At 38.1% G+C, this 15,643-nt stretch overlaps 1 protein-coding gene across 1 annotated transcript; it reads right to left on the reverse strand.

Moving 5' to 3' along the window:
• Positions 1-362: 362 nt before the first annotated feature.
• Positions 363-2,651, reverse strand: myca (MYC proto-oncogene, bHLH transcription factor a). The gene is made up of 3 exons (XM_038297962.1): positions 2,446-2,651; positions 1,475-2,150; positions 363-1,359 (listed from the first exon to the last, which is right to left on the reverse strand). The coding sequence occupies exons 2-3, from the start codon at positions 2,115-2,117 to the stop codon at positions 707-709; spliced, it is 1,296 nt and encodes a 431-aa protein (XP_038153890.1). The 5' UTR covers positions 2,118-2,150; positions 2,446-2,651; the 3' UTR covers positions 363-706.
• Between the last annotated feature and the right edge of the window lie 12,992 nt (positions 2,652-15,643).

Genomic DNA, 15,643 nt, shown 5'->3' on the forward strand with positions numbered 1-15,643 from the left:
ATTTGTAATCATCAAAATTAAACAAAATAAACATCTGAAATATATGAGTTTGTATGTAATGTATGAATATAATATACAAGTTTCACTTTTTAAATGGAATTACTGAAATCAATCTACTTTTTCATGATATTCTAATTTTATGACCAGCACCTGTATTTTGCCCATAGATCAAACTCCACATTTATCCTGACCTGAATTTATCCCAAAGCATCCCTACACCTGCTCAAAGCTGAGAGCTCATGTCTAAAGATCCCTTCAAGGCAACTGCTGGATTTTGCTGTGATGTTTAGTGCAAAACAAAGGACACAGATTTAAGAAAACATTTTTTATATAATTCCAAAAGATCCAACAACATATTGCAAAAAAAAAAAAAAAAAAACAGAAGGTGAGCCTGGACATCCAGACGTTCACTATTGAAAAATACATTTTCTTAGGAAATATTAACTATTTACAAAAACATAAAAATGTATATTTTATTCGGAGCCATCCCTGAAGAGGGCAGACCCCTTTTAAACATTTTATTAATAAAATAAACTTTTAAATATTTTATCCAACCATAACTTCAGCTGAGGCAGTTTAAACTTTGATAATCAAAGATTCCAAACAATTCAACCCATTGAACATCTGCATGCAACAACTGTACATCAAGTCTTTAACTTTCATAAAAAAAAAAAAAAAAACTAAAAAAAGTCTTAAATTGAATCCTTTAAACACGAGAACCCTGTAGCTGTGCAAGTCTCTGCTTTAAAAGTTCACTTTTCCTCCTTAGCTGCTCCTTGAGTGAAAGCAGTCTCTGTTCATCTGATTGCATGCTGTAAATGCACTCTGTTGCCTTCTTCAAGATCACCACCTTGGCCGCCTTCTCGTTGTTCGCCACCTCTGGGATCTCATCTCGCAGGGCGAAGAAGCTCAGCTTGAGCTCGTTCCTCCTCTGGCGCTCCAGCACGTTGTGAGTCCTTCTCTTGTCGTAGTCCTCGGTGTCAGATGTTCGTGGGCTCGAACACTTGCGGTTGCTGCTGATCTGTTTGAGGACCCTGCTGGAGGTGACAGCAGCTCCTCCTCCTCCAGTGATGCTGCTGCTGCTGCTCTCCAGCTTCAGCCTCTTGACAGCCGGCTGCTCGTGCCTCATGGATGGATGGGCTGCGTAATTATGCTGGTGAGTGGAGACGTGGCACCTCTTCAGGACTAGTGGACTTGCATGCCTGATCTCCACTGGGCTGGGGTCACAGCGTTTCACTGCGTGCCTTTTCTCCACTGTTACCACATCAATTTCCTCCTCATCTTCTTCTTCTTCTTCTTCTTCTTCTTCCTCCTCCTCCTCCTCCTCCTCCTCCTCATCATCCTCATCTGCTTCATCATCTTCAATAAAGAAAAAAAACAAGTCAGCTTCCATATGCCATGCAACTCTGAGTCAAATCAGCAGCCATGCTCTGGAGAGGGGTGTGTCTGCATGAAGCATGCTCATTCCACTTACCTGAGTCACTACAGCTGCTGCTGCTGTTGGGCGGCGTGTCCAGCCCCAGGTCCTTCCTGCCCACCGTCCCCGCGGTCTGCTTGGGCGTCTCCGCCACCGGGTAGGGGAAAACTACTGAGGGATCGATGCACTCCGACGCGGATGTGTTCAAATCCTGCAGGTAGCTGCTGTTCGGTCTCCACCCAGCAGCACCGGTCGGATCCGCCGCTGCAGCGGCTGCAGCGTCCTTCCTTGCAGCGTGCAGAGAGGCCAGCCGCTCGGACACCACCTTCTTCAGTTTGGCCGCCGCAGAGAACCCGCTCCACATGCAGTCCTGGATAATGATGGACTTGAGGAAGGTCTGAGAGTAATCTGAGTCGCAGATGATGCTCTGGTTGACCACGTCGTCGCCGAGGAACTCTGTGACCATCTCCAGCTGGTCGGCGGTGGAGGGGAAGAGGCTGGACAGAGACGACCGGCGGCTCGGGGAGAGGGGAGGGGTCGGCAGAAGCTCGAATTTTTTCCAGATGTCCTCGCTCGGCGCCGGAGGCTGCGGCTGTTTCGGATAGAAGTCCTCCTCCTCGTTATCGTAGTAGAAAAAGGGCTGCAGGGAGTCGTACTCGTAATCGTAGTTCTTACTCGCCAAAGCTGAATACAGCGGCATGATTTCTGTAATGGGGCAATCCTTATAATGAAGCTGGCGGGGGGAGAAAAAAAAAAGGAGATAAAAATACAGATTAGGTTTTTGTTGCAGCGAACAGCTGTTTGGCTCAGATGCTACAAGAGTGCAGGCAGTGTCACATGGTCACTCAAAAACACTGACCCTATCTGTGTGTGTGTGTGTGTGAGGGGGGGTGTTGCATGCATGCACAGGTGCTGCTGCAGCAGGTGCATGCAGAAACTAGGACTAGTTAGTAAAATAAGAAGGAAGAAGGGGAACCCCCGCTTTCGCAATGACAACTCTGCAGATTCCTCGCTCGCATCATCCTTACCTTTCAGATTTTACACAGTGGGCGAAAGAAGATGCTAAAAAACAACGTGCAGGAAAGTTATTCCACGACGGCTGTGACATTAAATCCTTCCACGGAGGGCGTCGTAAAGCTCAGCGGGTTGGATACGCAAAGAAACATACGTGTAGACGCCACAGAAAGAGGACAACCCACAGCGCCTTAAAAGCAGAGTGACACTAGTAGCTGCGCGCTCCGCGGCTGCTTTTTAAAAGGCCGCATCACTTACGAATCCTTCCGCTGCTTTTTTTTCCCGCGAAACGGTCACCGCCGGTGAAAAATGCGCCGCAACCCGATTTTATTTCTAGCATCTACGACAAAACAAAACAATTTACACCGAATAAGAGTGCGTTCACAACCATAACACACTGTGAAAGTTCCCAAGTTAGTTGATGAATCCAATATTTCTTTCTTTCGGGATTAAATTAGGGTCTAGTTATTGTGGGAGGGGTCATAGTAGAGCGTAGACTACCCACAAAAATACTAACAGACGGTAGTAATGACAGCTTGTTATGACATAGAAGCAGTTTAATCAGAAGTGATGAGCGGAGAGTATATTTTTGAAAAGAAATATCAAAAACAGAATCTCATTTTTATTGCTTCGAACAATAGAAAGTAGTTTAGCAGCGGTCTGGTCCCTTTAAGTACTCAAATGAAAGGTTACAAGATATTTACTACATCATAAGGTGTCTTCAAAAGATAAAGAATAAAAACTCTTTTTTTTCTTTCCTGCTGTTAAAACCCTTCCTCTGTGACATACAGTAACAGGAAACATCCTGATCTGATAAGCAGTGCTGCCACACCACTTATCATTGATATCCTGAACGCTTTTTATTTCTATTAAATATGGCTTCTTTAGTTCTGAATAAGACACAATTTAATGCCCAAGCTTGGCTCTTGAAAAACCCTAATTGTATTTTTGATAAGCTATCTCTTGTTTGATACCATCCCAGAAAATGGATTAATTCTAACTTTGCTGTCCAATAGAATGAAGTCTGTCCAATATGTTTTGACTGGGCCTTCTTTCTCACAATTTCAAGTCTCATATTAGTTATGACTTTTAATTTAGTTTATTTATATAGCGCCAATTCACAACACATGTCATCTCAAGGCGCTTTGCAGTTCAACCAGATCACCCAGTCAAATTGATTCAAAGTTTTCTATCTAAAGAAAACCAGCTGATTGCATCAACTCCTTGACTTGAATGCAGTCCCTCACATTAATCATGCTTGTAGCGACAGTGGAGAGGAAAAACCTCCCTTTTAACAGGAAGAAACCTCCAGCAGAACCAGGCTCAGTGTGAGCGGCCATCTGCCGAAGGCTGACTGGGGTTCAAGGAGAAAGAAGCAGAGATACAAAAACCAACTGTGAAAGGCAGCCCGTCCAGAAAACACACAACCAGGCAGACAAGCTCCGAGCCAGCTCCAATGTCAGAGGATGAAGAGAGCCCATCCAGCCAGTCACAGTCAGAGAAACAGGACTACACTGGAAAAACAGGCCAATCTCCAACATCTATTAAAAAAAGGTGTTGATGGCAGCAGCACAGCTGATATTTCTCTCCAAGATGGTGTCACAGCCAAAAAGGAACAGACGAGGAGAAGCTACTATGAGAAAAGGCTGAGAGAGCATAACGTTAGAGATTGAACTAATAGATTCAGCAGAGTGGTAGAATAGAGAAAGAATAAAGCAGAATGATGACATAGGGGTGCATATGTCCTCCAGGAGTCTAAGCCTATAGCAGCATAACTATAGAGATAGCTTAGATTTTCTCTTTGTAACAAAGAGATAGATGTGCAATACACACACACACACACACACACACACACACATATATACACATAACAGTGCAGACGTCATCTTTCAAACAACTATGAAATACTACATGCTACTTTCTACTACATGATCATTTGAAAATATTAGCAAACCACATAGAAATATTTCCCAAATAGAACCCCCTATAATTGACCCATTTCTCGTATAACACATCTGCTTACTTATGTAAATATCGACAAAAGCAAAAGTTACACTTTTTTTTTTTTTTTTTTTACAAGGAAGCAGAACCAGTCTTAGACCGCAGTTTCACAACAATGCAGCGCCCACAGGTGCTGCAGATTTACCTCAGTCCATCTGCAGTAGCTGACACCCTGGAACCAGCTGATTTTAACACTAAATACCTGCAGTTTGTGGCTGTATGTTATCAGCAAACCACCTCAAAGAAACTGTCAAATACTTTTCCCCGTCCAGCGTTTATAAGATTCCCTCTAACTTGGAGGGATTGATACCAGTTAAGTGCAGGAAGGAAGCAATTAAAGTAATCAGACCGCAGTTGGACTTCAGAGCTTGTTATAAAGAGGGGTTTGAACGGAGCTAGAGTGCCCTCTGCTGGTATATACTAGGAGTGCAGTATCACTGTTAATTGGTGGAGAAAGCTTTTTGATTTAAATGGTGAATTAACAGTTATCATGTTTAAAAAAAAAAAAAAGAGTAAGAGTTAAAATGCAGCATATAAAAGGGCCTAATGATCTAATGAAACAGTTTGTTGGTTGGTGTACTCTATATTTCATTAAAGTAAAAAAAAAAAAAATCAATGTCTTAAAGTCAGATTAAACCAAACTTTAAGCTTCAGATTACTACTTAGAAAAAAAGAAAGTTTCATTGTGCTAAAACAGTTGGGCCAAGACAACACAAAGCCTCGCTATACCCCCACTGAGGCAGCAGCATCATGGTGTGGGTTTAGTTCGAAAATAGAGTCATCATTAGTTCAAAATGCAACTGCTTTCAATAAAAACCTCCAAGCCCTGATTTGTAAAGACCAATAGGACGGGATTTTTTTTTTTTTTTTTTTTTACCATTGCAGGTGGGCTGGATATAGCAACAACATAATTAATTAATTTTGATAGAAATTATAGGTTTATTAAAAGAAGCTCATTAGAAGGTGGTTGTTAATATATAATTCCACACTCAGATAGATTTAGAGAATTGTGCAAAGTTGTGCAGAAGAATGAAGTCAAAGAAAGGTTTGGAAAGCTTATAAATTGGGATAGAAAAAAGTTGGAACTCATGGGTGTGAACACTTTTGCTGCATAATATTGCATGTTTTTCCCTATTTATTCTTCTGTAAAAGAAAAAAAAACAAAAACTTAAATTGTACAGATATTATACAGAAGTTTGCTTTAAAAGCAAGTTTGTAAAATGCTTTCCATTTGAGTCGCTAGGAGTGGACATAAAATGAGTAAAAAAGCTATAAAGTCCAAAGAAGTCTTCACATCTTGAGAAGTTCTGTAGAACCTTAAGAAAGTCCACGTAGGTTTTGCTCCTTACAGAGAAGGAATGAGACAAGAGTGACGGTGAACCTCTCAGTTTTAAATCTGTTTAGCACTTTGGTTAGTGCCTACTGCTTTAAAGTGCTCTATCAATAAAGATTACCTGGCTGAAATTGGTCTGAAAATTGTTATTTTTTTTCATTGAAAAAGTTTTTTGATTAGTGGCTGAAGATCTAATCAACTTCATATGGCTTGATGCAGTGCCCTCCACATATGTTGGCATCTACAATAAAGATGCGTAAAATACCTTGAAATTAATTTATTCTTTTATTAAAGCACTGCAATCTGAATCTTGAAATTGTTATTTTAAACAAAACACCTAAAGCCACACTTACAAAAAAAGAAATCAACTACTTAATGCTGTTCTCTTAGCTCTTTTTTTAAAATAGGAAAGACAGCAAAACATCCCAGTGAAGAAAAGCAGACGTAAACCGGACACTGACCTTGATGTGTGCATATGTATACATTTTTGATTAGCTATAATCAAAAAAATATTTATAGCTATCGTATAAATATTTTTAAAGAGCACTGCCAAAACTTTAGCATCAGGGGTCAAAATCAAATTGAAAGTTTTCATGGACCCATGATTAATTATCTACAAATTTAACATCTCAATGAAAAAAAGCAGAAAAGAAAAGTGTTATTTTCTTAAAACCTTTAATGTATTTAGCATGATTCTGAATGAAAAGTTGCAGGATGTTTATGACCATACTTAATATGATTTTAAAATGAAAAAAAAAATAAAACATGGCGGGTGGAAGAAAGCACTTTTAATAATTATAATTACACTAGATCTCATCCTGAACTAAAATAAGTGCTCATTTATATAAGGCTCATTTGCTGGAGGGCTAAATTGACCCTTTAACGCAAAATTATAAAATATGTGCCACAACTTTGATTAACCCTTATTTAAATTAACTTAACACATTTTTTCTTCCTACCAAATATAGAGGGGGAGATTGTCAGAAAAAAAAGCTCGGTGTCACCTGATTAAAGCCACGCTAATGTGCTAATTTGTGCAGTAAAAGTTTCTGTTTGTGCCACTATCATTTATAAGACAATCTTAGAGATTTATCTTAAAACAGAAAAAAAAAGTTTTAGCAATGCTTTTGCTGGTTTGAGCAGCAATTTCTGTTTTTGTTGCTTTCATTTTAAAGCAATTGAAAAAAGTTTAAAGGAATAGTACGGTACACCCTAAACATGATTAGCCTTCATTTTCTACTCACCCCCATGCTGAACAACACTCTGGAGTACTTTTTTGATATCTCAAATGCATCTGGAGATCTGGGAGGCTTCTTGCTGTCTGCTGACATTCAAATAATGGAGGTCTATGGCGCCCGAGACAGAAAGGTCCATAAAAGTCCACAAAAAACGTGTCAATATTCCTCCATACTGCTCGTCCAATGTATTCCAAGTGTCCTGAGTGGGTAGCGTCCATAATTTACTCGAAACGAAGTCATTTAGAATGTTTTTAGAGCATAAACAGTAGTGTATAGGATTTCCTGAAAGCGCATTCACGGCGCTACGGAAACCGCGGCAGACCAACCCAGACGAAAGTGCGCATTCAGCTCAGCAAAGAACTCATGCTCTTCCTCAACACTGAAGTCCTCAGACATTTTTCTTTCGTTGTTTCTTTCTTTGCACAGGTAAACAGCACATTTCTTCTTCTACGCTTGCATTATTGGCAGAGCAGACGCTGAATGCGCACTTTCATCTGGTTTGGTCTGCCGGCTTCCGTAGCGTCATGAACGCGCAGGTGCGCGTTTTCAGGAAATCCTATACACTACTGTTTATGCTCTAAAAACATTCTAAATGACTTCGTTTCGAGTAAATTCTGGATGCTACCCACTCAGGACACTTGGAATACATTGGACGAGCAGTATGGAGGAATATTGAAACGTTTTTTGTGGACTTTTATGGACCTTTCTGCCTCAGTCACCATAGACCTCCATTATTTGAATGTCAGCAGACAGCAAGAAGCCTCCCAGATCTCCAGATGCATTTGAGATATCAAAAAAGTACTCCAGAGTGTTGTTCAGCATGGGGGTGAGTAGAAAATGAAGGCTAATAATGTTTTGGGTGTACTATTCCTTTAAGGTCGAACAGTTTGATCTTTCGTCAATAGTCTACAAAAGCAACACAAACAACTCAGTAAATTCCACAGTGCAAGGGCAGTACAACAACAACTGGAGGAAGAGATACAGGTGCTGGTCATAAAATTAGAATATTCATTTGTCAAAATTAGATTTTCATTTGTTGTCATTTGTAATCATCAAAATTAAACAAAATAAACATCTGAAATATATGAGTTTGTATGTAATGTATGAATATAATATACAAGTTTCACTTTTTAAATGGAATTACTGAAATCAATCTACTTTTTCATGATATTCTAATTTTATGACCAGCACCTGTAGAGAGTTAATATAACACTAATTCAGAGTGGGACCAAATGCACTCGGATTGGTGTTAAAATTAACTCTTTAAGTGTTACTTCAACACTGCAAAATTTACTTTGTAAACACAGTAAATTCTAGTGTTAAATATGCAGTGTCAAAGTACATTGGCTCTTTAAGAGTTATTGCAACAACTATAGTAAGATATGCACTATGTAGAGAGGTAATTTAACACTAGTTCAGTGGGACCAGATGCACTCGGGTTGGTGTTAAATTTAACATGTTACGGGTGTCAACCTTGATAAACCTCTGGATGTTTTTTTTTATATCTTCAAAAAAGCAGCCAGCTGAATTTATTGGCTCTTAGATATTAAAGCTGCAATAGAATAGTTGTTGTTTCTGCCTCCAATAGATACATTAGGTAGATGTGACGGTTTTTTTTTCTAATGCAACAATCTGGACATTATAATTGGCCTACTGAAAAGACATCAAAATCTTATATTTCCATGTGACATTTGTCCCAGTTAAAAGCTAGTGATTTTATTAAGTGGTCATATTTCTGTTAACATAGGATGATCTAGACTAACCTGATGATAGCCAGATGCATGGCTAGGCGGAGCTAGACATGCATCTGGCTGTTGTCAGGTTAGATCTAGACATGCTTAATGTAAAAGGTGTCTTGTGGATGCATCATTATTCATTGGTTTAACTATCTATGCAACCTGTTTGGCATCATGTTTTACAGGTTCCTCCTAACAATATCTATTTTGGGTGATGATATAATTGTTTATTTCATTTCAGGAGGAACACGTATGTCCTGAATATTAAGGAAGAAAAAGACATTTGCTGTTAAAACAAAACAGTTTATGCTTTTAGAACAGAAACTCATTTATAAAAAATCAGCTTAGGAGAGTGAGGCGAGCAGGTTAGAGGAATCTGGCAAAATTGGGGATAAAGTTCATGAGTTTTTCTCTCGTTATCAGAAAGAGGAGAAGGAAATCCCCAAACCAAGACGGAAGCAGATCCTCTTTCCTTGATACTCGGCCCTCCGATCCCACTCTCTCTGTCTCACGCCTCTCCTTTCCTCACTGAGGGATGCTGTGAGCAGGATATTGATCATAACAGGGTGATTCAGCTCACTGCTTATCAGCTCAGGAAGTTTCCTGTGTTACTGTGTTTCACAGTGCCTGGGGACACAGATGGAGGCTTTTAACAGGGACTGGCATGGTTTCCTCTGATAGGTGGGAGCTGGCTCTGAACTTTTTCCTCATCTCAATGTTGATGAGAACACAGAATTTAAGAAAGTGGCAATTATTTGTCTATCAAAATTATGATTTACCTGTTGATAACTAAAACTTTTTCTTACATCTAGTAGAACATTTTATTTAGTTTAGCTTAATCAGCTTTGATAATTATTAAAATAATTATTGAGAAGGAAGCATCAACGTACTTCAACATCAGCCAGAGGAAATTAGTTGAATTCCTCGCTATTAGCTGTGAGTTTTTAGGAGTAGATCTTCTCTTCTACATTAAATAAGATTTAGATCTGGGCTTCAATTTCTTTCTTTTCTAGGACTTCTTTGTGGGTTGTGTGGTAAAGTTTGGATAATTTTTCATGTTGCAGGGTCCAGTTCTATCACACCTTCGATTTTCCAACAGAAGGCCAGATATTTTCCTCAAACTCCCCGTCGGATACACAGTAGAATACATGGAGTTTATGATGGTGGAATTCAGAGGTCTTGATCTAGCAAAGCCTTTCCAGAACATGACACTTCCACCTCCGTGCTTCACAGTTGGTAACAGGTTATTGTCCTGGAATAGTCCCTTTGGTTTATCAAAAACAAATCTTCTGTTCTGGTGTCCAAACAATTAAGCTATGTACTTACAGGTCAACAGACATCATCTTAGAAGACCAGTTATTTATGCAAGTTATCTATGGTAAATGACAGTGTGACATTTTATTTTTCTTTTTGTTAAAAAAACATGTTTTCCTTGCATACCTTCCATGGAAGAGGATAAAAGAAAACAAATGAAATTGCTTCTTAAGATTCCTTATATTATACTGAAAATCCTTATTGCATCAACTCAATTCAATTCAGTTTATTCATATAACGCAAATTCACAACACATGTCATCTCAAGGCACTTTACATTTCACCAGATTATACTGTCAAATTGATTCAAAGCATGAGTGTGCAAACCTCTTAATTGCACATTGTAATAGAACATAGGAACCCTATGTTACAGTACCTGTCTCAAGTAGTCTAGATGGATTTTTTTTTTCAGAGATGTTAGAAAGGATCAAAATGTTCCTTGTACATATATCAATACATAATGGACAACAGCAACATTAAAAAAAACTTTTCTGCAAAAAATGGTAGCCTAAACAGCAACTAGACAGATTCTCTTTATTACAGTATTTATTTTTTCTTTTTAGCTATTACTGGGAAGGACTTTAAAAACTACGAGGGAGTATTAGGGCCATATCTAGGTAAAAAAACAAAACAAAACAAAAATGGGAGAGAAATTTTTTCACCTCTTCCAAACTAAGTGTCAAACTCAGAACAATAAGTTCTAGTATTCGAGGCGGACAAACAGATTTCTCAAAATAGTTATTAGAAACAGAACCAAAGAGAGAAGTTTGGGCCTATTAGGCAGGAACCTCTGCAGGAGGAGACAACAGGTTAGTGACCACGTCTTTCTGGAAGTGGATGATAAGGAACGTGTGAGTCACTAACCTGGTCTTATATTTCAAGCAGGGCCCAGAGGGAGAGGATGGTTCCTGCTGGTCGGCTGCCAACAAGATGCGGAGGCTGATCTACTGGTGGTCAGAATCTGTGTCGGTGACATGCTCACTAGTCAAAGCCAGGAGTTCAGAGATCCAAAAAAGTGCCGAGGGGAAATCCAGATCAGAGTCGGGTAACAGTCCCAGGCTCGGTACACAGACAGGCAGAGATCTGGCTGGAGTCAGAAGACAGTTCAGGCAAACAATTCAGACGGGCACAGCCAGACTCAGAGGTCCAGAGGCAGAACGGGACAGGATCAGGCAATCAGAAATACAGGAATGCTAGCGAACTTCTCATCACTGGCTTGAAATAATTTGGCACTGATGACTGGTTTGAAGGCTTGTTTCATAGAGGCTGAAGCACGTGGATTAGATGAGCGGTAATGATAACGGCAGAGCTAGGCAGGTGAGTGAAATGTTTAATCAGAGCAGACATCAGTGCCAAGATCATGACACTAAGTCAGTAAAGTCGAAAATGTTGAGAATAAATTCATACTGACAATAAAAACGTTAAAAACAGTTTCAGAACTGAAGTGCAGAGATGGCAAAAGTACTCACTTTCCGTACTTGTGTAAAAGTACAGATACTTGTGTTAAAAATACTCTGGTAAAAGTGGAAGTACTGATTAAACTTCTTTACTCAAGTAAAAGTAACAAAGTACAGGCTTGTAAATTTACTTAAAGTATAAAAATAAAAGTAGAAACCACTTTTTTCATGCCGTTGCCTACATTTTAAATGGATGTCTGCCAATAGGACTAGATCTCTGTTGTGTTCATTTTCAATCATCTCGTCGTCCATACTACTATGCTAACGCCACCGCCACCAAGCTGCAATGATTTGCCGCGAATGAATACCGCCGAATCTGTCGATTCATCTTATAGTGGTGCGTCAAATGCAACACAGATTCCCATCCAATTAGATTTAATTTAGTATTGATGACGTGAAAAATAATAACGGTAACTCAATTGAAATGATTCAAAACTAAAGTAACGAGCCAATTTTTTAAAATATAAGGAGTAGAAAGTACAGATATTTGTGTAAAAATGTAAGGAGTAGAAGTAAAAAGTCGCCATAAAAATAAGTAGTAAAGTAAAGTAAAAAATCAGAAAAATCTACTTGAGTACAGTAACGAAGTATTTGTACTTCGTTACTTCCCATCTCTGCGTAAGTGTTAGACGTACCTACAGATATCAGACTGTATATCTTGACTGTATGCTATTTGGTGAACTTAGTAAGCTTCCATTCTCTGAAATTGTATCTGTTTATTGTTATTGATTACATTTACACTATATTTCAACCTTATTCTCAGTATTTCGATTCTACTGACTTGGTAAGGAAGAGGGAGGAAAAATCCCTCCCACCTATTTATTATATCTTAATGTTAACCTAATACTCTTTGTGAGTTTCTTTCAGGAGTATATATGCCTGAATAGAAGGTCCTAAACTAACGTGGGACTTCCAGTTTACCCTAGCATTGTTGAGGGGTGGGGTTATGTGCTGATAACTGGTGGACCCTTTCTTGTTCTGACTTCCCCACTGTCTGCCAAATTTCAGACCTGCGTGTTGTTCCTTTCTTTTTACTTTGTGAAATTCATACTGAAATGCACTTTTTGTTTTTGTGAACAAATTAACCGAAGAGGACAAACAGTTGTGCCTGAAAGTTAACATACAAGGAAATTATATATTTACACAAGCAATTCAAATAACACAGAACTGAAAAAGTAATATTAAATACAAATTTACTTTAAAAAACAGTCCCAGACAAATTAAAGTACCTTACTCATGAATAGTGAAACAACATTCCTGTCAACAAAAGGCAGACTAAACATTTCTTGAAGATTACAGAAAAACACCTGATTTCAGTGATTGCCTCAAAGTTTTGCTCGGCTAAATTTAAGCTCAGGAGCTCCTGCAGGCTTGTTTATTTGTTTTATTTAATGATATATCCATATGAATACAGTATATATATTCAAAATCAATATCATGATTTCCATTTTTATTATTTTTATTTATCATTCATTTCTTCAGTCTCAATTTATCATTTTAATTTATTTTCTGTCTTCAATGGAAGGGTTTTAAAGGACTAATGAGGAAGCAAAAACAGCACAGACAGAGCTGCAAAAATTCCAAACAAGCACTCGAATTAAGTTTAAGCTGTAAAAGTAACAAAGATCTCATGTATCCTCTCTATGTTTGGACTAACATGTAGGGCTGGGAGACAGAACTTGATGTTGGGGGTCACAGATCCAGAAGGTATCTTTTACACTAAAATGACTCTTAGGTTATTCAACAACCAAAAACAAAACAGAAAATATCCACCATGCCGACAATTAAACATGATGGTTACTTCTTTGTTAGACGGATCCAATGCTTTTGGTAAGATGGATGAAGTTATTAAAACTCTGCATATCAGTCGGTTTTAACCCAAAACTTTCAACTGTTTGCTGGTGAGCAATAAAGAAGGAGCGGATTTATTACTCAGGATAGAAATGAAACCAGTAAAACACTAAGATCCCCACAAAAACTAATCCAAAAGAAGAAATACAAAAATAAATTCTATATTTTTTTTATAAAGGTGGACTCTAACTGACCATATATTTGTACTTGCAGAAAAACACCTGTTACACTACAGCAAGGCAAAGCAAGGCAAGGCGATTGTATTTGTATAGCACAGTTCAGTACAGAAGAAAAACAAAAGCAAGAACATTTGTAAAAAAAAAAATAAAACAATTTGATCATAAGCCTGAGTTCCTTTAAATCAAGACTAAAAACACATTTGTTTAGGATTGCCTTCAACTGTTGTAGTTAAAAAGTTCAACTGAAACATCATTAGTTGAACTTTTTTATTTCCTTTAGTCCAACTGTTTTTAATGTTCTTTCTTGTTTCTGCATTTTTTATTATTTATTTTTTTCCTACTTTGATTTTCCTATATTTTAATCATGTAAAGCACTCTGCATTGTCTTTGTACTGAATTGCGCTATACAAATAAATTTGCCTTGCCTTGCCATAAAAGCAGAATAAAAGAAAGTAAAAAAAAAAAAAAAAGCAAACAGAACTAAATCTAACAGTGATGGTAGTGGACAATGTTTATGATTGAGAATTTGGGCATAAAAACCCATAAAGAGACCAGAACAGAGATGCAAAGATACACTGAATCTTCATCTGTACACATATTTTCTTGGTTCATGCTTTATGGGACATAAAGTAATTCCAGTAATTCTGCAGTTAGATTTCTTAAATGTCAGATTAGTCATCCGCTTGTTCAGCACACTTTGGGAAATCCAGTTTCACTCCTCCGTTTCTCTCGGAAGTGGCTGGTCTGAACTTCCCGAATATCTGACCACAAATCTAACGATCAGAGCTGTGCAGCTTCATACACATTAAAACCTCAAGAGCTTATGCTGAAACCTTGCCTGTGACACATACTTTAAATTAAAACTATGACAAAATGTCTAATTTAGTTCATTTATCAGATTAAAATGACTTTTAACATTTATAGCTTTAAGCATCAAACATACTTTTTGTTAGTCCCGATTGTCTAAGTGAAATGTAGTCATGTGTTGTTTTTATTAGTTTAGAGCAAAATCCTTATAATTACCAGAAAATAAGCTTTAAAACATCAGTCTGTATGCATCTAATCTGTTTTTCATGTAGTAAAATTAGCTACTGAAATAAATGTACCTTTTAATGACTATGAAGATATATGGAAATGCTGAAGATTACTTGAAATGCAGCAACATTTTTTTTGACACCCACAAAAAAAAAAAAAAACTTAGTCCTTTCTTTCAGGAAGTTTTTTTTTTAGGATTTCCTTCCATTCCTGTTTAATTCTGTTTTAAAGTTAAACAAGATGATTATTTGTTTCTGTTTTACTTCTCCATCAGAATGGTCTACCACCTTCAATCTTGATTTCAACATTTCACATCGGGAGAATATATTTGAACAGTGAGTTGGCTCCATTCTCCACATGTTATTAGCCAATTTCATTCAGCGCCATCAGGAGAGTCGTCTCAGCTGCAGAAGAGCTGATGGCGTTTGACAAAGTTGTGCATACGCTGCACTTAAAGCGTTTAATGAAGAGGCAGACGGACACACACTGATGTTTGGGAGGTGGGGGTCATAAGCAGATATTGATAGATCAGGGCTGTGCTCCTCCTCATCCAGCCAAGACACAAGTCAGCATGAAGAGCTGGGAAATCAATAAATGCACGGCTTTCAGTCAGTGAAAAGAGGCTGGGGCCAGCAACACAGAGCAGGCCGGATCAATGGGGCTGCTCCAGAGCTAATTGTGTCATTAATTATTGATGGTAACAACTGACAGTTATTGACAAAGCCTGAAACAGCTAACATATACCGTGTGTTCAAGTTAACAGAGCATTGTGGGTTTGTGTTTTAATTCTAGCAGCTTTGATTTGCTTGTTCTTCTGCTGAATACTTAAAAGAACATAATTGAGAAGTGATAGATAATAATTCTGCATTTGCCTCTTCAGCCTTAAGGAGTCCCCTTATGGGAAAAAAAAAGTTTTATCTCTGTTACAACAGGTTGTGAAAGCAGAAGTCACAATTGCACAACATTTAAATTCCTAATTCATTATTTATAACATTTTACTGCAACCTTTCACTAATATAGAATATAGGCATAGATTGGGTGCATTATTTTTTTCCATCTATTTAATGTG

This window comes from Cyprinodon tularosa, unplaced genomic scaffold (assembly GCF_016077235.1).
Source record: "Cyprinodon tularosa strain WSP-4 unplaced genomic scaffold, ASM1607723v1 ctg4, whole genome shotgun sequence".
NCBI lineage: Eukaryota > Metazoa > Chordata > Actinopteri > Cyprinodontiformes > Cyprinodontidae > Cyprinodon > Cyprinodon tularosa.